Here is a 26,146-nt window from a genome sequence, read left to right as displayed (position 1 = left end):
AGAGTTATCTCATAACTTGAGGTTTACGTCGCGTTATAAAGTGACCAGATAACTCAAGAACTGTCAAGAAATAACGCAAATAGTTAAGTTAAGTATGATACATCACACCAATTCGATGGTTATAACATAACTACAGGATAACTTTACGTTAACGATAACTTCGGTCATCCATCACAGGGCTGAATGGCTAGTAGCAATGCTAGTAGTGATTTAGATACACCTTGCCTAAGAAAAAAGGGTGTTGTGAATTCTCATCGTGCTGCGAGTTCGCGGAGTTTCGTTTGTCAATGCAACAGGAAAGGAGATACCAGGTCGTGTTCCCGCCTTAGAATGTGGGTAAGTAGCAGTTTTAGCCCTATACTAATTTATTGCGCTTTTATTTTGTAACTTGATGTAATAATAATTCGCAATGCATTTTGCTGACATTCGAATACAATTTACTAAGATTATTTACGTTATGCTAATACAGTAAAACCTGTGTTACCGGCCACCTGACAAAATCGGCCACCTGTACTAACGGCCAGTTTAAAAATTCCTCAAACCAATTATATGTACACTACAAAAACTGGCAATACCGGCCACCTTTCTCTATCAGCCCATAGTTCTTTCGTTTTTAGTGGCCGTTACTGACAGGTTTTACTCTATGTCAATTATTTTAAGTTGTTTTAATATACGCCTCATTTGTTTCAGATACAAGTTGAAGTGTCTGTCTCACTGGAATCCCGATGAGAAGACCACGCTTCTCCACACATTCAACAACTTATCCAATAAAGATGAACAGGACGTTTTCTTGCAAGGCCTTATGGATTGTGCTGTCCCTAAGCGGCGATTATCTGTTGATAAAAACCAAAATCTTAAATCCAAGGCAATGACGTACAATTTACTACTCAATGGCAGAAGAGTTGCTATTTGTTAAAAAGGTTTTTTGGCGAGCTTTGGAATCACAAAGAAAAGATGAGAGCGGTTATCTAATATGCTTCATAAACAGCAAACTCCTTGTGATCGACGCGGGAAAAGTAGCAGCTATAATAAAATATCGACTGAAATACTTTCGGAAGTACATAAACACATTGCTTCGTACCCCACTAAAACAGCTCATTATACTTCCCACGAGATGCAATATCTTGATTCCACACTTAATGTTCAGAAAATGTACAACATGTGCAAAGATAAACACGCTGATCATAAAATTAGTTAGGAATATTTTTGGAGATACTTTAAAGAAAATTTTGATCTCAAATTCGGCCAACCCCAGCAGGACACATGTGTAACTTGTGAAGAGTTAGGACTAAAAATCAAAAATAAATTTTTAAATGACAATGCAAAAAGAGTGGCTGTTCCTGAGTTGCTAGTTCATAAGCGAAGGAGCAAAAAATTTTATAATTCCCTCAGAGCAGAACGGGAGGATAAAATCCAAACAACTGCCGCAATTGCAATAGATTTCATGGCCAATATATCTTTGCCGATTATACCTGTGCAAGATCTCTACTATTACAGAAAATTGACAGTTAGTGTTTTTGGAATTCATAATTTGAAAGATGGAACAATGGCCTGCTATGTTTGCCATGAAGGAGAGAGTGGCAAAGGCCCGAACGGGGTGGTAAGTCTTTTGAATAATTATATTGAGACATACGTTTTATGTGAGCCTCACGTAAAAACGTTAAAAATTTTTGCTGATAACTGCGCTGTCAAAATAAAAACCATCCAAGTGTAAGGTTTATCATGACACTTGTTAAACTTGGTAAATTTGACAGCGTTGAACTACTCTATCCGATTAGGGGTCACTCATACATGCCATGCGATCGAGATTTTGCCCTGATGAAAAGGAAGCTAAAAAAATTGACAGGTTGTACCTGATAGAAGAAATTCTTAATGTAATAAGGAGTGCTTCTAAAAACCCGTCGAAATTTCGAGTACACCTGCTGAGACACGATGCTATTCTCGACTTCAATAATTGGTGGCCACGTTATTTTAAAAAATCCTGTCTTAGTAACTTATCCTTTGGAATAAAAGTTCCTAAGGAAAGAAAAATAAAATTTAAAATTTCTTCTTACCATCATATGAAATGCGGTAGAATGGAGCCTGGCATCCTCACATGCAGTGAGTTCATTAACGGTGCCATATCTGAAAAGTTTAACCTTCGAAAAATAGCCGAAGAAATGATAGTTTTGCCTTCAACGTGAGCTTACTGTGAAAAACGCCCGTTAATGGCATCCAAGGTTGAAGACAGAAGAAAAATGCTGAGATTCATCGATGATGACAATCTCCCATTTTGGAGGGAAATAACAGAATGGCCGAATGTCCACCAAGTTGACAATAATTAATACTTTGGACTATTTTCTACTCCTAGTTTCTTACTTATAGAACTGGCACTTCATATTATATGTTTTTAATGGTAAATAAAGGTGTTTTTTGGCAAGTAGTCTTGTTCAATTATTCCTGATAATTTTCATTTGAATTACAGTTAACTGCAAAAAGGGGACTTCTAGACAACATTAAAATGTGAATATTATACAATTATAATTAAAATTATTTATCGCATACTAACACAATTGTACATAAAGCTATATTTGACATGTATACCAAGTTTCCCGATTCTAAGTGATTTGGTTACATATTTATTTAGGTTTTACCTTGTTGAATTAGGTTAGGAAAAGTTGTATGATCGGTAGGATCCTTGTGTTGCCCTCGAAGGTAACTATATTGAATAGGAAAATTAAATAAAAAAAAACATTTCTTTTAGCCTACTTCTTTTTTTAGCTCACGAACTTTTCAGCATAACTATTATGATCTGCCTTTTTATTTCGCCTGATTTGTTATTATTGGACTCAACCGATGTCTCTAATACTCTAATGTATGAATCATTTGGCCACCTTGATTTGTATTATTTCTATCTTTATTATTTACTCCTTCAAGGGTATTCTGTCTGAAGTTCCCTAACGATTTCCATTCCTCCCTTATTTTTGATCTTCCCTTGAGAATTTGGTATAATATTTATATTATGATACAGTTGATCCAAAGCAAGGCATAACCTAGACATCCAAAGTGAAAGTTACCCTTCAACACCAAATTGTTCTATATGGTCCACATAATGTTCAGTAAAAAGTTACACCATTTTGAGCGTCCTGTTTGAGGGGAGGTGGGAAAGAAGGCGGTAAATTAGGAGTATTTTACGTTTTTCGTCAATATTTCTAAAACTGTGCGGTTTAGCGTGAATAATGTTCTATACAAAATTGTTCTACATTACATTTTAAACAAAAAGTGCCAATACATCATCCTTCTAAAATGAACGGTTCCAAAGTTACGGGGGTAGTATAGTATAATTGGTCCAAAAAAGGCCTAACCCCGTGATCCCAAATTAAAGTTTTCTTCCAACACCAAATTGTTCTATATGGTCCACATATTGTTTAGTAAAAAGTTACTCCATTTTGAGCGTCGGGTTTGGTTGAGAGGGGAGGGGAAAGTCGGTAAATTAGTAGTTTTTTTTACGTTTGTAACATTTCTAAACCTAAGCGGTTTAGCGTGAACAATATTCCATACAAAAATGTTCTCCATTAAATTTGAAACAAAAAAGGTCATATCGTCCCTTAGCTAACAACACCGCATAAGTCATTTTTACCTACTTTATAAGAGACGAAAAAAACTACTTTTTGAAACACCGCCTAAGTTAAAAAAAATACCGTTAGTAAACACCGCTTAAGTTATTTTATTATCATTTCTTTCTATATTAATACGAGTAAGTGAATAAACATTACTTTATTATATAGCTGACCTCTTAAATCTTCTATAAAAACTTCTTGGATACTAGACTTTTCAGCAGTAAAACTCACCTACAAACATAATAATCACAGAGAGACTTGTGCGGTGTTGACCATGATACAGGTGTTGTCGACTTGCGCGGTGTCACTACTTTTTGAATTACGGCATCTGATTGATTGAATTCTAAATCATGTGACAGATGGTTAGATGCGCAATGAGCAGATCTATGCAATGGTATTAACATCTGAAAACCGTTAATTTTCGACTTGAACGGTGTTGTAAACTAAGGGACGATATGCATATTTGTTCTAAAATCAGCGATTCCGAAGTTACGGAGGGTGTAAAGTGGAGGTTTTCCATATTTTTTATATCGTTTTGACAAACTATAATAGCGTTGACATAATAGTATTACTAAAGAAACTAATTTTTAACAGGATTGTGTTTTCTAAATATAATTTGCTATTTTTTTGGCCGGTGATATGATACTCATAAGCCCTTGATGAAACGCCAACCTCACCAAGAGGCTTTTAGGTGCCTAGGGCATATAAATCACTGGTACGGAGAAAACCAATCTGAACTTTCTATGGACAATGTTGCATGAATATCTTCCCAACAGTAAAATTTTCGTTTCAAATTTAATGTAGAACGAATGTTGACTGGGTTGCATATGTGAGATTATTTTAAATGAGGTAAATAAACACAGACATACTCACAATCATTTAATTTACTTCGACGACCGGTTTCGATCTCTACAATATACAGATCATCTTCAGATCGGCGTTACAAGTGATTGTACAAGTGTTACAAGTGATCCCTTGTAACGGCATCATTTAATCACTTGTAACGCCGTGTATTAAATAGTGTGTTGTTATGCCTTCTGGTCCCAATTAATTAAAACTCAGGTTTTCCGATAACATTATATTTAATTCGAAGTCGATGATTCACTACATAAGTTGTTTACAATATTAACTTGACCTATCCTATACGTGAATACCTTCCAACTACATCGATAATCATAATAAATCTTTCTCGACCGAGTTAATGTTTATATACACATTTAAACAATAACAAAACATGACAATTCAATGTTACTTGCCGTTATTGAATCCAAGAACAGATACTACATGGATTAATGACTTTGAATGAGTTTTAAACATCTTTTGTACATGGTGATATTATAATACCATACCTCCCCGTTTTGTTAAAATTACATATTTTTAAAATGTGATGCTACTCTTTCCCTTTTACAAAAAATGTTAATGGTTACCTAATACTATTTTCAAAAATTAAATTTCCTAACTATCCTAACTAACTGTAACATGGTACGTTCCAGATCAATCAATTTTCCCTAAACATGTATATTCTTTTTCCTATTTTACACAAAAGTTCATATTTTCCCTATACTAAACTGGTATTTTATAACCTATTACTAGTTCACGTACTTTCACGTCGTGTCTTTTCGTCCTTTTTTTCATTCACTAATTCACTTCATCAAAACAGTGTCCAGAGTGAATGAAATTGATCCTTACTTTTAAATAGTCTTTTAGTGCCTATAAGCCGTAACTAATCTAATTGTAATAAAATCTCGAATTTAATACTTCCTAAGCTAAGCTAAATATTACATAAACCTCTATTAAATGTTATATAAAAAAAAAAGAATTTAACGTTACTTTACTATTTCATCTTATTATTTCAGTCTTATTTTGATTTATTTATATACGCCTTACTAACTTTAAAATATTGTACCTATAATAAAAATGTAATCTCTCTAAAAAACTTCTAATATGTGTGTAATTACGTAGGATGTAAAAGACGTGAGTAGCGATAAATACGTTTATTGATATAGACGAACACAAGGATATATTTCAATCCCGGGAGAACCGCCGAACACTGTAACTGATAAATGATACGCGATTAGCTGAAGACTGAATGAGAACTCTCTTTCTAGGCCCAAGAGCCTAGTTTTATAGAAGCTTAAATTGGGTCATAGGTGACGCTAGTCCCCCGTGATTTGTATATCTAATTAAGGTAAATAATTCTACTTTTGTCAGCAGTTTCGTGACATTTCCAAATTATATTGTTGATAATTGACCAATTTGTATCTAAACTAATTAATCTACGTGCGTGAATATAAAATAAATAAATTCGTGCGGTCTACTGGGTGATAAAATAATTCTGTTCAATATCGAATATGAATTCTGAATATTTATTATTGGACATACTGCCCGCCGGAAGCTGTCCCAAGTATCAGTGTTCGAGGTTTACAAGTATAACATAAATATAAAATATAACAACCATATCTCCAATATGACAACATACATAATTTATTAATAAGTAGTTTAAGAATAATCAATATTTTTCCAACTGTTAACTTAGCTTTCACCGTCCGACTCTATATTTAGATCAAAATTGGGACTACTAGATGAAAAAGTGTTGAGGGGGATGTCGGCTTTGGAAGTCGACGGGGAGGCGTCTTTCCGGTTACGAGCTAAAGAAGTTACCTCGTGGTCGGGTGTCTGCCTAAGTGCTTTGCCTGAGCGACATTTTCGTATACCAGGACAGTATCCGTGACCCGTCAAAATAGCCCGGTCAAAACAGCCCCGTCAAAAAAGCCCCGTCAAAATAGCCCGAACACAAAATAGCCTCGACAAAATAGCCCGCAAACAAAATGGCCCCGACAAAATAGATCGCACACAAAATAGCCCCGGTCAAAACAGCCCCGGCTAAAATAGCCCCGGCTAAAACAGCCTCTTATAAACAATTACATAATTATTTGTACAAGGTGTCCAAAAACTTTTTTAATTTAAATTATTTGACAAAAAGAAGAATGTATTTAATTTAATTAATTTAAAATGCATTTTACTCTTGCTCGAAAACAGAAAAAAATGTTTATATCATAAATAAACATTGATTTTCGCCTAACTTAAATGTTCAAACTTCCAAGAGGCAGGGAAGACAGGACTCGAGTTCTCTGAAAAGACCATTTTTATTTAATGTAGTTAAGATAAACATCTAAATAGAGGATAATTACCATTTCCGAAAAAATGTATTTTTAAGGAATTATTTCATGATGAATTCTGAAGGGAGCTTTTTTGTCGGGGCTATTTTGTCGGGGCTATTTTATCGGGGCTATTTTGTCGGCGGGCTATTATTCCGCGGCTATTTTGTCTGCAGGCTATTTTTTCGGAGCTATTTTGTGTGCGGGATATTATGTCGGGGCTATTTTGTCGGAGCTTTTTTGACGGGGCTATTTTGACGGGGTACCGACAGTATCTCCACAATATGAGCAGACCAATCACCACAATCGAAGTAATGACCCCGGTGGCCGTTAAATAAGTCCAATGTGACTCATGTATCTTTCGCCAGGGCGTATGCGCTACTTCTTGCTCCAGACTTTCTTCGTCCAATAGTATAGTACGGAATTCATCGCCTTGTGTGTTAATGTGTGTGGGTTGAATCGTATTTAACAGATGTCTTGGCATCGTCAGCAACTGCGCTACAGGAGTGATCGGAGTCTTCAGGTAGCTGGTTATCGCTGTCTCCACCCCGCTGCTAGTGGGGAGTAATGTAATGTTTTTCGTTTGGGCGATGCATCGGGGCGAGAGTTTCAGAAATGAGACTCGCTCCAGAACTCTTTCGTTCCGATTTCCATCACAGATAATGGACAGGTGTATCGGAATCGGTGTGATTATTAACCAAAGGTTGGGTGTACCCATCTTACTCCACTGAGCTTGATGTATTGCCCGGGTAACCACTGGACATGTGCTATTCTTAGATCGCTCATAAATTTTTTCCAGTATACAGTTTGGTTTGGTATCCATGTTCATTACGGCCATTGGAGAGCACGCTATCTGTGCCCGTGCCAGCTGTAAGCATCTTGCTTTATCTTCTGCGGTCAATTCGAAGTAGTGGAGAGTGCTATAATCTACAATCAGTAGATTTCTTGGGGCGACAAACGAATGCAACACTGACCCCTCGACCTTAAGTGGTATCGCGGTGATCTTGAGCATGCTGTAATTATTTCTCCCTGTCACTATGAAGTAGCCGATGACCTTTATATACTTGTCGTCATGGCTGACCTCTGTTTCTATAATGGGTTGTCGTCGTATTTCCACTCCTTGTGGTAGTATCTTCCCCGCTCTTTCTATTAACTTGGTTATTTGACCCGGCTTTATTATATCAACGAAATGGCCGTGGTTGTAGTGCAGGTTTAATATTCCCTCGTAAAATTGAATATATTCGTTTATGAACTCCGTAACTTGTAATGCTATGGTTTGTATTCGTAACGTGCTATATTCGGTTTCTAGTCTTAATGCTTTGTCTTCTACTTCATTGAGTCCTTTTGATATTTCTTGTAGGCCTGTGAATAGTGCTTTGTTAAAGTTGTTCATCTGTTCATTTATCCTCATCTCCGTGTGGTTTATTGACGTTATTGTCTCTAACATTATCTTTGCCTGATGCTGTGACCCCTTTATTAATTCTATCTGGTTTTTGTCTAGTGTCTCAATGTCACTATAGGCTTCGTCGTTCACTCCAAATATGGAGGTTAATATTGTGCCTAATATTCCTCTTTTTTCTCTTCCTTTTATTTCTACTGTCAACGCTTCACTTATTGACTCTGCCTTCCTTTGTCCTTCCTCTAACTTCCCTATTATCTCCTTACAATTTACGATTTTTGTCTCTTGGCACAGATCCCGTATGCCTTGTATCATACTTCCTATCAGTTGATGCTCCTTTTGAACTCTTCCTTTCGTAGTACTTATTTTTATCGGCCCGGCGTAATCTATCCCTGTATTCGTGAAAGGATGACTCGGGTTCACTCTGTCCTCCGGCAGGTCTCCCATTAACTGTTGTGCTACTTGTCCTTTATACCTCCTACACTTTATACATTTAGTTAACTGACTTTTCACGGTTCTTCTTCCGTTTATTATCCAATATTTCCTCTTTATGTATTGTAATGTCTGTTGTAGTCCGCTATGTAGATTTTTTGTATGACTGTCCGATATAATTAACTTTGTTAATGCGCTGTCCTTAGGTAAAATTATAGGATGTTTTTCCGCGTACTGTAGCTTCGTGTGCCTTAGCCTTCCGGTGACTCTTAGAATCCCTTGTTTATCCAGGAACGGTACCAATGATGCTAATTTGTTCTTCCTGTCTAGTTGCTGTTTCTTTTCCAGTTTATTTATTTCTAGCTTGAAGTTGTTAATTTGTGTGAGTTTTATCACTTTTAACAATGTTTCCTCTAATTCTCGGACTCTAAGTTGTCCTTGAGTTTTGTCCTTCTTTCTGCAGTTGTTTGCAAATCTCATACAATATGATACCACTCTTCTCATTTTTTCTAAATTCGAGAATCTCTCGCATATGTCTTCCTTTATCGTTACCATGTGCGTCGTTACTTTCGTTTTGACTTCCTCCTCATTTGTTTCAGGTATATCCTCTGCCGGTAACCTCAGTGCTTTTTTACTCGTTAGCCAAGTTGGTCCCTTCCACCATAACTCTGCTTCTAATAACTCTGAAGCGGTACTTCCACGTGAGAGGATGTCCGCTGGGTTTTCTTTCGTATCCACTTTATGCCAATTTTCTGGCGCTATAACTCCTTTTATCTCCTCTACTCTGTTGGCGACGAACATTTTCCATCTTTTTGATGATCCCTTTATCCAAGCCAGGGTTATTGTTGAGTCCGACCATGCATATATTGCCATGTTCTCCCTGTTCAATGCTTGTAGGGTTTTCTTCATTAAATTTGCTAATAGTACCGCGGCACACAATTCCAATCTTGGTAATGTCGTTTTCCCTTTCAATGGTGCGACTTTAGATTTTGCTATCAATAGATTTGTTTTAATTTCCGGGTCTAATACCCTAGAATAAATAACCGCTCCATATCCTTTCAGAGACGCATCTGCGAATCCATGTAGTTCTACTCTGTTTGTTTTATTTAAATTGTTCCACCTGGATAATGTTATTCTCTCAAGATTTATTAATTGTGCCTGATATGCTTTCCACCGGCTTTGTTGCGCGCTAGTTAATTCTTTGTCCCAACTGGTCTTTTGCTTTCAAAGTTCTTGTATGAACATTTTCGCCTGAATTACTACTGGTGCTATCCATCCTAATGGGTCATATAGTTTTGCTACTTCTGACAGTATGTGTCTTTTCGTTATTTTCTTTGTCGTCGTTATTTCTATCTTGAATCTGATTGTATCTTCTTTGGGTGACCAATGTATTCCTAACGTCTTTCGTATTTCTTCTTGCTTGAATGCTTTTGAGTCTACATTCCTCATTTCTTCCGGTACGTTCTCCATTATTTTTTCTTCGTTGCTCAACCATTTTCTAAGTGTAAATCCACCTTTCTTAAAAATTTGTATTAGTTCCTTTTGGGCTGCTTCTGCCTCTTTTAACGTCTCCGCTCCTCCTAATATATCGTCTACATACATATTTTCTTTTATTATTTTCGCTGCTGTAGGGAAATTCCCTCCTTCATCCCCTTGTAACTGTTGTATTGTTCTTAATGCTAAAAATGGTGCTGCGGCCGTGCCGTATGTCACCGTCTTCAATTTATATTCTTGCACTGGATCCTTTGTGTTCTTTCTCCAGAGTATTTTTTGATACATTTGGTCTTCTTCTGCCATTCTGATCTGTCTAAACATTTTCTCCAGATCCGCTGAGTATGCTACCTTATGGGATCTCCATCTCAATAGTATATCTGTCAAATCCTGTTGTAATTTTGGCCCCGTGTGCATAATATCATTTAGGCTTACTGTTGATGAGCTTTTACTTGATGCATCAAACACGGCTCTTATTTTTGTTGTAGTGCTGTCCTCCTTTCTCACTGGATGATGAGGTAGGTAGTAACCTCCTCCCTGGACTTCCGCTATTGCCATATGACCTTGGTTTTCATAATCTTCCATGAATTGTCTGTAATTCGTTTCTAACTGTTTGTCTTTTGTGAACGTCCTTTCAAGTTGCATCAATCTGGCGAATGCCTGCTGCTTAGATTCTCCTAACTTTGTGACGTCTTCCTTAAACGGAATTCTCACTTCGTATCTACCTTCTTCATTTCTTTTTACTGTCTGACGATACATTTCTTCACATTCTTGCTCTTCTACTGATAAACTTGTTTCTTGATTCACTTCTTCTAATTCCCAGAATTTCTTTATTTGTATGTCCATTTCTTGTCTGGATATCATACAGCATACTTCTGCTTTAGTAGTCTCCCTTTCTTTCGCTATCCCCGAAATTATCCATCCTAGTTTGGTGTTTTGACTTAGTAGTCCATTACTTCTTCTGTGCATCCCTTCTGTCAATATGTAACTATATTCTTTTACTCCTAGCAATAAGTCTATTTTTCCTACCCTGTAGTATCTTGGGTCTGCCAGTAGCACATTCTTCTCGTTGTAATCCTGTAGGACTATGTCCTGTTCCGGTAAATCCCTTGTTATTTTCGGTAGTACCAGTGCCTCTATTTCCATCTCGAAGTCACTTTGGTAATGATTTCCGATCAATAGTTTCATACTCCAGTTGGCTGTCTTTTCCCCTGACGAGCCTATTCCGGATATGGTCGCCTGTATTGGCTGCCTTTTTGTTCCTAGCGCCGTCGCCGCTTGTTCCGTTATAAATGCACATTGTGACCCTTGGTCGATCAATGCTCTCATTATGTGAGGCTCTCCATTCGCATCCCTTACGCGTACCACTGCTGTGGCTAGTAATGCTTCACCTTCCTTATGGCTTGCACAGTTAACTGAGTTCTGTCCTCTTTGCTGTGTGTTGTTGTTTCTTTGCCCATTGTTCCCTTGCGTATTGTCTCGTCTTCCGTTATTTTGTTCTCTGGCGTTGTTGGAATAATTATTTCCTCCTCTGTACCTGTCCGATTGGTACCCGTTTCTTCTACTGTTTGATTCTCTTCCATTTCTTTCCTGTATTTGTTCTCCTCTTGTTTCATTTGTGTTTCTTCTGTTGCCTGTGTTTCCTGTTTCATAATGCAACGTTTGGTGGTGGTCTCCGCCACAGTGTTTGCACCTAACCTGTGAAAAGCATTGTTTCTCCTTCTTATGTGCTAGACAATTCGCACACCATTCTTTTTCTCGTATTATCCTGCTCCGGTCTTTTACCTTGAGTTCCAGAAATTCTCTGCAGTATGGTACTCCGTGATCTCCGTTGCATATCACGCAACCCATTCTTGTTTTCTTACCCGTTCCTCCTTGTTTCTCTTGTCTCTTTTCTGACTCCAGCAGTTCCAGTGTTTGGAATCGTCGCTGTAGAAACGTTTGTGTTGACTTGAACGTCGGTATCTCTCTACTGTCTCCGCTGTGGTTTTCGTATAGTCTCCTTGTCTCATTGTCCCATTTTGTTATGCTAATTCGCGCTATCAATGGGCTCCACGCTTCCGTGTCTGTTCCCAACCCTCCTATGGCTTCCAGGCACTCATGGAAGGTGTCATGTAGTGATTTCAGTGCTCTAGCGGAAGAATCCTTTACTTCCTGTGCTAGTAACATCCTGTCTATTAGTTTAAACAGTATCATCCTCGGATTCTCATATCTTTCCTTTAACATGTTCCATGCCACTTCGTAGTTGGCTTCGGATATGTGCAAGTGTTGTATCATCCTGTGGGCTTCCCCTCTTACTTGTGTTTTGAGGTACTGCATCTTCTCTGCTCTCGACAACTGTTCGTTTTCATGTATTACCTTTGTAAACAGATCGTGGAAAGTTCTCCACGTTTCATATCTTCCTTCATACACAGGGATTTTTACCTGCGGTAATGTTACTCCCCCTCTTCTCTGTGTGCTGTCTGGTCGTTGCATTGCAGGCCGCATTTTCTTTATCGTTTCCCTGACCTTCCTCCTTAGCTGATCTATCCTCTCTACTTCGTCACTGTCTATAACGTCTAGCTCATCATTTACTGTTGCTTCTATGATGAGTGTGTTTATTTTCTCCATGTGTTCTTTCAATTCTGCTTGCAGTTCTTCATCGTACTGCAACTCCTGTTCATATTCTTGTAATAATTCCTCGATTTTTTGTTTTCTTATTTGTATCTCCTTTCCTTTTGTTGTCTTTCCTCTTTTCAATATTCTTCCATATTCTTCCAATAGGGTTTTTCCCTCAATATATGTCTTAAAAACCTGCTCGTAGTATTTTGTTTCGAAGTACTTGTCTTTCGTTACTCCGCTATCTAATAATTTCTCGTGGTTATGCCCAAACCTTGTCCAATAATCCTCTAATCTATCCTGACGCTCTTTAATGTATTGTTGATTCTTGCGAGATCCAGGGTCTCTCTTAAGAGACGACACCTGTTTAGAAATCTCTCCTCCAAGCTCAGCTTGCTTGTTCTGTAACGCTTCCATGTTTAAATCCACTTACTTTCTATTTTATGAAGTAATAAATGTTTTTACCGTATTTTTTCGTAACTATTTATATTTTCAATTTACTGTGATTCACCTTTTGCTGAATCGTATATAGTAATTCTGTAGACCTTGCTGAGGTTTGCTTATTTATCTGTAGGTCAGTGTTATATGTGGGTTAATGTCAATCAAAGTATTATGTTGCACAGTTATAAATAGAATAATAAGAATACAACCTCTGTATTACGATGAGTATTTAAAATAATGCGATCTAAAATTATGTAAATGAAATACCAAGCACTATGAAATTATTAGGGTATAATGTTTTTTCTTTATCAACTTGTAACATAAAGAAATAGGTAGGTAGTAAATATTTGTAGGGCTAACCGTTTATTATTATTATATAGTCAAAGTATAGTTAATATATAAGGCAAATATAGTTAGAATCAATAAATAAATATAGGCAAATACAAAAATAAAAGAGTAAATAGTTAGTAAATATTTAAATTTATTTGAATGGCACCTATTGTATAGAATGCACTAAAATTTTTGTAAATATGTATAGGTCGAATAATTCGGTTTAAAATTGGAAAGAATATTGCGTTATACGATACGAAATAGTTGGAAAAATGTTAATTTGTTCAAAAATTTACGGTTTTTTTTTCTTTTTTATGTTTCTGGACTGGCTCTGCATGCGCACCTGGATATGCCCTCTGACCTGCAGTTTTCTTTCTGGATCTGCAGTAACTCTTCTGGGTACGGCTTCTGGCCTGTAGTTTTCTGGATACGGCTTCTGGCCTGTAGTTTTCTGGTTACGGCTTCTGACCTGTAGTTTTCTGGATACGGCTTCTGACCTGTATTTTTCTGGTTACGGCTTCTGACCGTTATTTTTCTGGATACGGCTTCTGACCTGTATTTTTCTGGTTACGGCTTCTGACCGTTATTTTTCTGGATACGGCTTCTGACCTGTATTTTTCTGGTTACGGCTTCTGACCGTTATTTTTCTGGATACGGCTTCTGACCTGTATTTTTCTGGTTACGGCTTCTGACCGTTATTTTTCTGGATACGGCTTCTGACCGTTATTTTTCTGGATACGGCTTCTGACCTGTATTTTTCTGGATACGGCTTCTGACCTGTATTTTTCTGGATACGGCTTCTGACCTGTATTTTTCTGGTTACGGCTTCTGACCTGTAGTTTTCTGGATACGGCATCTGACCTGTATTTTTCTGGATACGGCTTCTGACCTGTATTTTTCTGGTTACGGCTTCTGACCTGTAGTTTTCTGGATACGGCTTCTGCCTCGCTCTGGTTCTGTTCTCCCGGGCCTAGTGTCGTCTATTTGCTACTGATTTCGATTGGTGTGGACTGTACTTGTAGGCCTCCTTTTTTTCTCGATAAGGACCATGTGTAAGTACGTAGGATGTAAAAGACGTGAGTAGCGATAAATACGTTTATTGATATAGACGAACACAAGGATATATTTCAATCCCGGGAGAACCGCCGAACACTGTAACTGATAAATGATACGCGATTAGCTGAAGACTGAATGAGAACTCTCTTTCTGGGCCCAAGAGCCTAGTTTTATAGAAGCTTAAATTGGGTCATAGGTGACGCTAGTCCCCCGTGATTTGTATATCTAATTAAGGTAAATAATTCTACTTTTGTCAGCAGTTTCGTGACATTTCCAAATTATATTGTTGATAATTGACCAATTTGTATCTAAACTAATTAATCTACGTGCGTGAATATAAAATAAATAAATTCGTGCGGTCTACTGGGTGATAAAATAATTCTGTTCAATATCGAATATGAATTCTGAATATTTATTATTGGACAATATGTCTCTAAAAAACTTCTAATAACTCTCTTGTACCTATAATAAAGATTTAATATCTCTAAGAACTTCACTTTTTGTGTCCCTTTGCTTACTATCTACTAACACTTATTGTAAGATATTGTCTATCCTTAATTAAAACACTTCCATTTTCCGCGAAAATTTAACCTGAATTCATTATCTACATTTAAAAATAAGTTATTTATAATTTACGTTACTTTAGAGAAAAGAAATTTACAGCTTTAATTCTTAGACATATTTCAATGATTAGCTACTTATTTGCTTAGTATCTTCTTAATTTTGCTTTATTTTGACATTTCTGACAAATTTTATGTTCCTTCTTTCATTTTTCCCACATATTTTAATAAAATTCTTTTTTACTCTCTCTCTTCTTCTTGTCTGGTACTATAACTATATTTCTTCATTTTTCTCCACATAATAACACTTCTACAGTGTACATAATTCATCTTCATATACATATTTCATATAACAATCATATATCATTTATCTCATGTATCATTTCATATAACATCATAATCATCACTTCATATACTAGCTCCGATACCTTCGTTTTACCTTAATAAAAGAGGTTTCACTCGGATGTCTTAGTTCTCCGCCAATATTAACCCGAATTTTCGCCCTGATCTGTACGCACCATTTAGGTGGTATAGTTAACTCAAAACACGAAATAGGTATTTTATGCGGTTCAAATTCTTCTAAAAATATCACAACCTCAATCCCTTGCTTTGAGGCCGTTGTTTATTCACGAATAATCATGAATAAAATAGGTACCCTTCAAAACACAGAGTGGGTCTCTAATAAGCGTTCAAGCTTCTATAAATCACTTAGTACCTTCCTAATTTGACAAGAGCCGTGGGTTTCTTATTGTCTCTAGTTGCCTCATAATATTTAGCTTATAATATTGTTAGTTCTTCTTCTTATCTATATAGTTCTTCTCCAAATTCCTTATCTCGACTCATCAGGTCGGTTCGTTAAAAGTATATTTCTTGCTTACAACAATGTTTATCTTAAGCTCTTATATCAACGTATGTCATCACTAATCATTATTCATTAAAAAAATCATTTATATATCATTTATCACACAAAAAATTATTAATTCAGGTTCATATCATACAAAATTTAACACAAAATCGATGAAAATGTACTAAATATACTCAATAAATATCAATAATAAAACAACTGGCTAATAAAGATTCAATAATGGTATACATATTCGACAAAAATTCAATAAAAATTTAATAATAGCATATGCAAAAGTTAGATAAAAATATTCAAAATCGGTTGATATCTCAAAATTCGATAGAAATTTTTGGAATAAATTCAATATTCCATAAAATATTTAAAAATAACCGTACTAAAAATCGAAATCGGATAGATTTTTCAAATAAATTCAATAAAAATTCAAAATTCAATAAAAATTCAATAATAGCATATATAATAAACTTCGATAAAAATATTCAATTCAAAAATCACTTCATATTTCAAAATTCATAGATATTCTTAAAAAAATTCGATACTTCATAAATTATTCAAAAATCAGCAAATATAAATATTCAATGTTCAATAATAATATAAAACGAGGGAAGCATTTTTAATAAAGATAGACATTCTTACTTACATTTTATTTCCACTTTGTCTTTGCACTGTCGCTCACTGGGTTGACCGTCTCACAATACGGGCAGTATTGGATCCTCGGTTCCTGGTCCATTTTCGCCGTCTCCATTTCCAAGCGGGTGCCGCCATCTCTGCTCCTTTCAGAAGACCTTCTCTACTCTGCAGGATCAGCCATGTATTAAATAGTGTGTTGTTATGCCTTCTGGTCCCAATTAATTAAAACTGAGGTTTTCCGATAACATTATATTTAATTCGAAGTCGATGATTCACTACATAAGTTGTTTACAATATTAACTTGACCTATCCTATACGTGAATACCTTCCAGCTACATCGATAATCATAATAAATCTTTCTCGACCGAGTTAATGTTTATATACACATTTAAACAATAACAAAACATGACAATTCAATGTTACTTGCGGTTATTGAATCCAAGAACAGATACTACATGGATTAATGACTTTGAATGAGTTTTAAACATCTTTTGTACAGGGTGATATTATAATACCATAGCCGACCTGAAGATGATCTGTATATTGTAGAGATCGAAACTGGTAGTCGAAGTAAATTAAATGATTGTGAGTACGTCTGTGTTTCTTTACTTCATTTAATGTAGAACATTTTTGTATTGAATATTGTTCACGATAAACCGCTTAGGTTTAGAAATATTTACGAACAACGTAAAAAACTACTAATTTGTCGTCTTCTCCTCTCGTCATATAAAAGAATTTGGTGTTAGAGGAAAACTTTTATTTTGGATGACGGCCATGACGGGGTTAGGCCTTTTTTGAACCAATTATAATATACTACCTTCGTAACTTTCGAACCGTTCGTTTGAGAAGGATTATGCGTAAGACCTTTTTTGTTTAAAATTTAATGTAGAATATTTTTGTATAGAAAATTGTTCACGCTAAACCGCACAGTTTCAGAAATATTGTCCAAAAACGTAAAAAAACTGCTAATTTACCGACTTCTCCCCCACCTTCCCCCCAAACCAGACGCTCAAAATGCTGTAACTTTTTACTGAACGATATGTGGACCATAATTGGTGTTGAAGGATAACTTTCACTTTGGATGTCTGGGTTTAGGTCTAGTTATACCATAATATTAGCGTTGATTAATACTAACATGGTTCCATTGGAATTATTCCGAAAGTGTAATCTTCTAAAGTATAAGTTAAAAAGAACTTACCCATATCACCTGGAATCCCAGGAAATCCTCTTAATCCCTGCTGACCTTGATCTCCTTTCTGTCCAGGTGGTCCCTGTGGTCCAGGATTTTTTGGACAAAATTCTTGCACCTTTTGACAATATCCTTCTAATGCTTTTTCCTGAAACAAAAAAGGTGTTGCATTTACAAAGAAAACCTAAACTTTTATTGTACTCAGCCACAACCATTTAGTCCAGAAAGCCACTGCGCATCCGCTAAGAAAAATATTCCGATTCGGTTTTTGTGCACAATCTTACTCAAAAAGGACCCCTTTTAACAAATTTGCATGTTGCCAGGACCAAAAGTGGGTCAAAAATTTTTTAAACGTTTTTTTTTGTTTTTTTCCTAAAATTATCTTTTTTGCATGGAAAAAAGTTTTTTTTAGGTTTTTTGGATCATTCCAAACAGAAAGGTATTTAGTGACATTTCTCTAAAGTTGATAGGTTTTGACATATTTTAAGCGATTAAAAATTGAAATATTGCAAAATTGGCTATTTTTAGCCCTCAAAAATTATGTGAAAAACTGAAAATTTGAATGTTACCAAGGTGAGCAGATATTCTTTAAACATCGATTGATGAAATCCCGAAGAGTTTTTTGCAATAAAATATTCAAAACTCCTTTGTTTTTTAATTGCTAATCAAGCGTGTGCGACACTATTTTCCACCGACAGTATGGTGCAAATGACAGGAATAAATTCGTTATTTCGTAAACCGGCGACTTTAAGGAAAAATCCCGAAACAGGTCGATTTTTACTTTTAAGTTAGGATATTGTGGCATATATGGTATACTAGTGACGTCATCCGTCTGGGCGTGATGACGTAATCGATGATTTTTTAAATGGGAATAGGGGTCGTGTGCTAGCTTATTTGAAAGGTTCTTCAATTCTCTATTGAGTAATGTAAACGTTTACATGATTATTTATACAGGGTGTCCAAAAAATTTTTATTAAATTAAATTATTTGACAAAAATAGAAGTAGAAGGACATCCTGTATAAATAATTATATAAATGTTTATATTACTAAATAGACAATTGAAGAACCTTTCAAATGAGCTAGCACACGACCCCTATTTTCATTTAAAAAAATCATCGATTACGTCATCACGCCCAGATGGATGACGTCACTAGTATACCATATATGCCACAATATCATTACTTAAAAATAAAAATCGATTTTTTCGGGATTTTTCCTTAAAGTCGCCGGTTTACAAAATAACGATTTTATTCCTTTCATTTGCACCATACTGTCGGGCGGGACTGGAAAATAGTGGCGCGCACGCTTGATTAGCAATTAAAAAACAAAGGAGTTCTGAATATTGTATTGCAAAAAACTGTTCGGGATTTCATCAATCGATGTTTAAAAAATATCTATCTACCTTGGCAACATTGAAATTTTCAGTTTTTCACATAGCTTTTGAGGGTTAAAAATGGCCAATTTCCCAATTTTTCAATTTTTAATCGCTTATATGTCAAAAAGTATCAACTTTAGAGAAATGTCACCAAAAACCTTTTCTGTTTGGAATGATCCAAAAAACCTAAAAAAACTTTGTTCCATACAAAAAAAAATAATTTTAGGAAAAAAACAAAAAAAAAACGTTTAAAAAATTTTTGACCCACTTTTGGTCCTGGCAACATGCAAATTTGTTAAAAGGGGTCCATCTTGAGTAAGACTGTGCAGAAAATCCGAATCGGAATATTTTTCCTAGCGGATGCGCAGTGGCTTTCTGGACTAATTAGGGTTTACTCTATTATGGTGACATCTTAGTTTTTATTAAACATTTTATTGTGAAAACTAAGAAAAAATTCCCAAGAACCCAAATATCGAAACTGCATTTCAAAATGTTTAACCCCAGCGACGTTATTAAAAAATTAATTTATAAACAAATTAGAACAATTTTCAAATGCCATTTTAGAGGGGAGTTTAATTGGAATTTGAATTTATCAATACATTTGTCAAAAAGATACATAAAAATAAAAATAATGAGACCTTATACTGGTGTATATTCCTTGGCAACAACCGCGTTTATGAAATGGAATAAAGAGGGTGAGGCAGATAACTGGCCTATTAGAAATATCTCGAGAACTAGAGGCAACAGAATCATGAAAATTGGTATAAAAGGGTTTTGAAGGATGATCCATTAAATGAAAATATTTTCATCTCTTTTCAACTTCCGGTTATACCGGAAGTTGTTTATAACTTCGTTTTTTTAAATAGAACACCCTGTATATTTTTACATTTTTGGATTCCCTTCGACGTCTTCTTTCTAAAAATATGAGGTTTTGTAATGTTATACAGGGTATTTTGAAAGGTAATTACGTTTTTTTATTAATTTCGTAGCAATATTCATACCCTGTAGAATTGTAGTAGTTTGACATCTAAAACTCTACTTACGTTCAAATGATTTTTAATATAGTCTACTATTGTTAATAATCATTAGTATAGCCAAATTTTTAATTTTAGTATACAGGGTTAGTCGAAACTCGGAATGAGTGTTTTCTGAGTTTTATTAAATGGAACACCCTCTATTTTAGTATTGTAATGAAATGATATTTTATGGTACTTTTTTTATTTCTTAAGCATTCCCTATACCTAACTGCTTTAATTTGTGCTTAATTGTTAATCGCACCAATAATCTTAACTACGTAGGTATTTTGATAGCTAAACCATTATTGGTAATTTTAAGGATCAGTATGGATTAATATGTATTTATTTCTGAAAAATTATTTGTGATTCAATATTTTCACGGCCAACCTAATAAAATTTTACGTATTTTTTGTTGAAATTAATGTTAAGTTTGAATCATCAATAACTCACAAATTAAAGCAGTTAGGTATAGGGAATACTTATAAAATAAAAAGTACCATGAAATATCATTTCATTACAATACTAAAATACAGGGTGTTCTATTTAACAAAACTCAGAAAATATTCATTCCGAGTTTCGACCAACCCTGTATACTAAAATTTCAAAATTAGCTATACTAATGATTCTTATTGAACGTAAGCGGAGTTTTTAATGTCAAACTATTACAATTCTACAGGGTGTGAATGTTGCTACGAAATTATTAAAAAAACGTAAATATCTCTTAAAATACCCTGAATAATATTACAGAACCTTATATTTTAAGAAAGAAAATATTGAGGAGAATCCAAAAATGCAAAAATGTACAGGGTGTCCCGTTTAAAAAAAAAGAAGTTATAAGCAACTTCCGGTAATAGTTTCATTTAATAGATCATCCTCCAAAACCCCTTTATTCCAATTTTCATGATTCTGTTGCCTTTAGTTGTCGAGATATTTCTAATAGGCCAGTTATCTGCCTCACCCTATATAGTAACATTTAATAAACAAATTTAATGTTTCATAAATTATCAAATATTTTTCGACCAATTTTTTTGCTTATTACTGTAACATAGCGCAACTTCTCCTGGAAAATAAAATATTTTACAGTGCGTATTTAAAACGCAAATAATAATTTTTTGAAAATTTCTTTCCAAGGTTTATATACAATTATTTAAATAAATAGCAGGTCAAATTTAATTTAGTAAGTCGTATGTGAAAACTTTATCCTTCAACTTTGCAGAAAAAAATCCTAAAGACATTCATTGAAACGTAAATTACCTTAGCAGTTAAAAAAGGAAATATTGTGCAAAAATGACTCCTTTTTAATTATTTAAACAATCATCCTCTTATATGATTTGGATACTTTCTTGATAATATCTTTTGTACTCACCTAAACTTTCATATAAGATTTGTTCCAACCTGCATGAATTTACATTTTGATTTACATGTAGTGTAATTTAATTTCACCAGACTATTATATTATGTAGTTGCTGATGTATGTTTAGTCGATTCTCTATGTTTTATTATGTCTCTATTATGGCTCAACATAATCTAAATTGGGGTGATAGCTGACATGTTTTGTCCATCTATTATGAACTCGGTTTGTATCATGTATAATTTCCCCGTTAATAGTTCTACATTACATAGATTATTGGAGAGCAAAGCTTAGATAATATAAAATTGCTGATGTAATGCCGGTCAAGAAACATCAACTTACTAATTCACCGATATCTACATTTCGTAAATAGTACCAACTTGAATGATGACAGATTTTTTGAAATACGTCCAGTAATTAATTCCATAAAATAATTATTCTTTTTGAAAAAATAGAATAACAAAAGAACATGACTTTTTGTTTTTCCTCTTTATAAGCAATTCTAATTGTTCATTCACGGATTGATACCTCTATGAAAGGTTGTCACTTCTACCGATTGGTCATTTAGCTCTTGCTGTTTTGACCACACGTGCCTCCCTCATTTTGCTGATGTGGTTATTACATTCATTTGTTTTTCTATTAAGTGTCCATTAGTTTATATATTGTACGTTATATTATCTTCTAATATATTCACTCCTCTTTTGATCTCTCAGCGTATTTCCTGTAATTCTTTTCACTACTCTCATCTCTGTCGTTTCTAGTAGTCTTTGTGCTGTGGTCTTGTTTCTAATGCATATGTCATTATGGGTCGTACACTGGCTTTAAAAATTCTTGATTCATCTCAGTGTTAATATGTCGGTTTCGACATATTATATAGTGTTATTAAGACAGTGTATTTGCTTTTCGTACTTGATTTCTCACTTCTTTTTCCATGTGTCCGTAGCTTGACAATGTAATTTCAAGGTATTTTATTTCCATTACCGGTTTTTACTTGGTAAAAAAATTCAATATGGAGTTCGTTGAATATGTCTATCCTTATTAGTTGCTTAGAAAATTGCAAAATAAATCATAAATTTTGAATTTCTCTAAATATTCATAACTTATGTAAAAATTAACTTAGAACGTTCTTATTACACGAAATGCTGAGACATCTGTTTATTAAATCATACCATAAATTTCAAAGCAATTGGTCAAATAGTTTAAAAGGTATTTAATTTGTTTTTCCCAAATTAATTTTTTTTGCAACGCTATAAGTCAGAAAATAATGAAGTTATACTAATACTTTGGATAGTTTATGAAAGAAGAAGATTTATACTATTAATTTAATTTAAAAAAATGACAAAAAATAATTCTAAGGACTGTAAAATTATTTTGCAAAAACATGTGAATTAAAAAAGGGGGGGTTAACTTCGTTCCTAATTGTCCTAGAACTTTTCTAAATGTAAACTATTCTTTCTGAATGTGTATAAAAATTCAATCTTTCCAAAAAAATGAAAAATAATTTTTCTACTGGTAACGGTTAAAAAGCTATTCTAATTGTTTATAAGTAAGCAAAAAATCGACGTGTTTTTGCAAAATAATTTTACACTGTTTAAAATTATTGTTGTCATTTTTTTTTAATTAAGTCAATAGTATAAATGTTCTTCTTCCTTAAACTGTCAGAAGTCGTACTGTAACCTAATAATTTTCTGACTTATAGTGTTGCAAAAAAATGAATTTGGGATAAACAAACTAAATAACTTTTAAACTATTTGACCAATTGCTTTGAAATTTAAAATATAATTTAGGTAAGCACCAGAATTCTCCGAAATTCATGTAATATGAAGGTTCTAAGTTAATTTTTACAAAAGTTATGAATATTTATAAAAACTCAAAATTTATGATTTATTTTGCAATTTTCTAAGCAACCAATAAGGATAGACATATTCAGTGAACGCCATATTAAATTTTTTTAGACGATTTATGAGTTTCTTACTCTCAAATTTATTTAAAATGCTTAACCTTTTGGTTATAGACGAAAAAAGCGAAAATTTACCGTTTTTTATCTTCATTTGTTTATAACTATGTATATCATCAAAATCGGCTGCAGGAAACATATAGGTTATTAATATAGATGTCTATATACTACTCAAAAAATTTGGTTCTGGCCTGGAGGGGGATGTGTCACGAGAAAAACCTTATTTCTCTGGACTATAACTATTGTTTTAATTTTCTGATATGAAATTGTCATATTGAATTCTTTTGCTTTTATCTTAAATCTGTGGAATAATCTTTGCAGACTATCTTCATCTTGGGCTACCAATATTACGTCGTCTGTATAACAGAGTATTTTTTACTTCTTTATTTCGCTTTCTGGGAAAAAATTCATGTGAAAAAAATGTCGGTCGATGAAATGATTATTCCATATACATAAAAGCAAAAAGGCTGGTAGTTGCCGACCTTGCATTAAAAATAAACAAAAAATCAGAATATCGGGAATATTCTATGAAATTATTCCATAATAGTTATTATGCAGGTAACTTGTATACATCTAGAGATATAAATTTTACTGAAGACGTTAATGTTTTAATGCTTTTCAGGTTTTAGTAAAAAAGTGATTAAGCATTAAGTAAAATAATTGCAAACCCGGCATGTTAGATTTTATATTTTGATAACTTTTTTTGTTCTCCTGACTTAATTACTTATTTACGTGCTTATACAGGAATATTATCACTTGGAAATCTAAGATCTAATGGAGCAAGACAGGGGCGGCCCGTCGGGGTAGGCAAGGTAGGCGCCGCCTACCCTCTTCAAATGTAGTACAATAATATAAATTATTAATATAAATTACTTATTTCAAAATTGTAATTTATAAATTTTGACACAATACCTACAATAAAAAAGCAAAAATTATCAAAATTATTTTTAAAAATATCCAAAAAAAAATTATCCGAAGTTATAATTATTGTACGCTCCTTGTAATATCAGTAAGTGCATTAATATTCCTTGGTCAGGCACTCGTGAACGTAGCCTGAAATAGAACGACGCCAACACCGAATTGACGTGCGATCTCTCTCTGTTTACACGAACTAAAGGCCTGGTACGGGCCCGATTTCTACGAATTTTGAAAGTGGATAGGCACAGACTCTTGTAGCCGAACCTACAAAATTTTATCAGTTGCTTCCATGGTGTGTAGTGAAACTGTTTTAAAAAATTGTTTTTTGAATTTGGCTGTTATTAGTAGGTTAAGTATTCAACAAAAATAGGTAGGACAATTTAAAATTGTTTATGAAAACTGAATAATAAACAGGTAAATTTGAGATCGGTCTATTTAAGGGAATTTTAATTTTATATTAATATATTAACGACAAATAAATATGTGAATAGTTATTTGTCAGTCATCCATTATATTTGTATTGTGTTTCAATACAATTTGGATAATTTAAAGTTAAACTGACGAATTGTGTTATTAGATTATAATATAGATAATTAAAAATTTAAAGCGAGGTTAATTGTTAACTTATCAATTTATTCGAAGAGTAAATTATTATTTCATACATAAATAAAATAAGTAATATTTGACGTTGTGGAAACGTAGGTGTGTTAGTTTTATTGGTGGAATAACATTAGTCATCGAATATGAATATTTTAAACGATGTAATCTGCAGTTTGATCGAGAGGCCTTTTTTAAGGCGCCAAAATCAAGAAAGATCAGAAATTATTTCAATGGGCCGGCCTTTACCAAATTTAACAATTTTATCAACAGATAAGACAAAAGACAATCGACCATTTTCGAGATCGTTTAAAACAATATGGTATGAAAACCAAAAATGGCTAAGCGGAAGTTACTTTAAAAATTCACTTTTTTGTTGGCCTTGTCTGTTGCTCTCAAATATGAAGCAAAATGTTTAGGTGAGTCAGGGATATTCAGATCTGAAAAATATATCAGCTAGTGTAAAAAAACATGAATCTTCGAAAGAACATTTAAACAATTGCTTATGTTTAAAACGGTTAGAAAAAAATAAACAAACTATTGACAGTGCTTTAGCTGGACATATTTCTCTATCTAATAAGATATATAATGAAGAAGTTAGAAAAAATAGAATTTTATTAACATATTTAATTGATGTTACAATTCTGTTAGCAAAACAAGAACTTGCATTTCGCGGTCGTGATGAGAGCCATAATTCTTCAAACGTGGGTAATTTTAAAGAAATTTTTAATTTAGTAGTTAAACGCGATCAGGAAATCCAGGATCATGTTAAAAAATAGAAGGGGCGTTCACGAGTTTGTCAAAAACAATACAAAATGATTTAATAGATTGTCTTGCCGATTACGTAAAAAATGAAATTTCAAGAGAAATTAATGAAAGTCAATTTTTTTCTATACTAGCGGACGATACTACTGATATAACCGAAAAATCACAGTGTACTTTAACAATCCGTTTTGTTAACAAAGTTGGTCAGGTAACAGAAAGATTTTTAGGGTTTTTTGATATTAGCGAGAATAGATCTGCAGGCGCTCTATATAGTTTAATTTCAAACGTGCTTGAGCCATATGATTACGAAAATAAATTAATTGCTCAATGTTACGATGGTGCAAGTGTAATGGCCGGCTCTTTAAACGGATTACAATCAAAAATTAAAGTAGATGCTCCAGAAGCAATTTTTACACATTGT

The 26,146-nt window shown here is 34.0% G+C and overlaps 1 protein-coding gene across 1 annotated transcript in view; it reads right to left on the bottom strand.

Moving 5' to 3' along the window:
* Positions 1–22,421, bottom strand: part of LOC126890298 (collagen alpha-1(X) chain-like) — a 342,832-nt gene extending 320,411 nt beyond the window's left edge. The window contains exons 1-2 of the mRNA XM_050659156.1: positions 22,398–22,421; positions 17,755–17,893 (exon numbers count right to left, since the gene is read on the bottom strand). Of these exons, the coding sequence (XP_050515113.1) occupies positions 17,755–17,893; positions 22,398–22,421 (163 nt within the window). The remainder of the gene's footprint in view (positions 1–17,754; positions 17,894–22,397) is intronic.
* Between the last annotated feature and the right edge of the window lie 3,725 nt (positions 22,422–26,146).

This window comes from Diabrotica virgifera, chromosome 8 (assembly GCF_917563875.1).
Source record: "Diabrotica virgifera virgifera chromosome 8, PGI_DIABVI_V3a".
Classification (NCBI taxonomy): domain Eukaryota; kingdom Metazoa; phylum Arthropoda; class Insecta; order Coleoptera; family Chrysomelidae; genus Diabrotica; species Diabrotica virgifera.
This window is presented reverse-complemented; position numbering and strand designations above follow the sequence as displayed.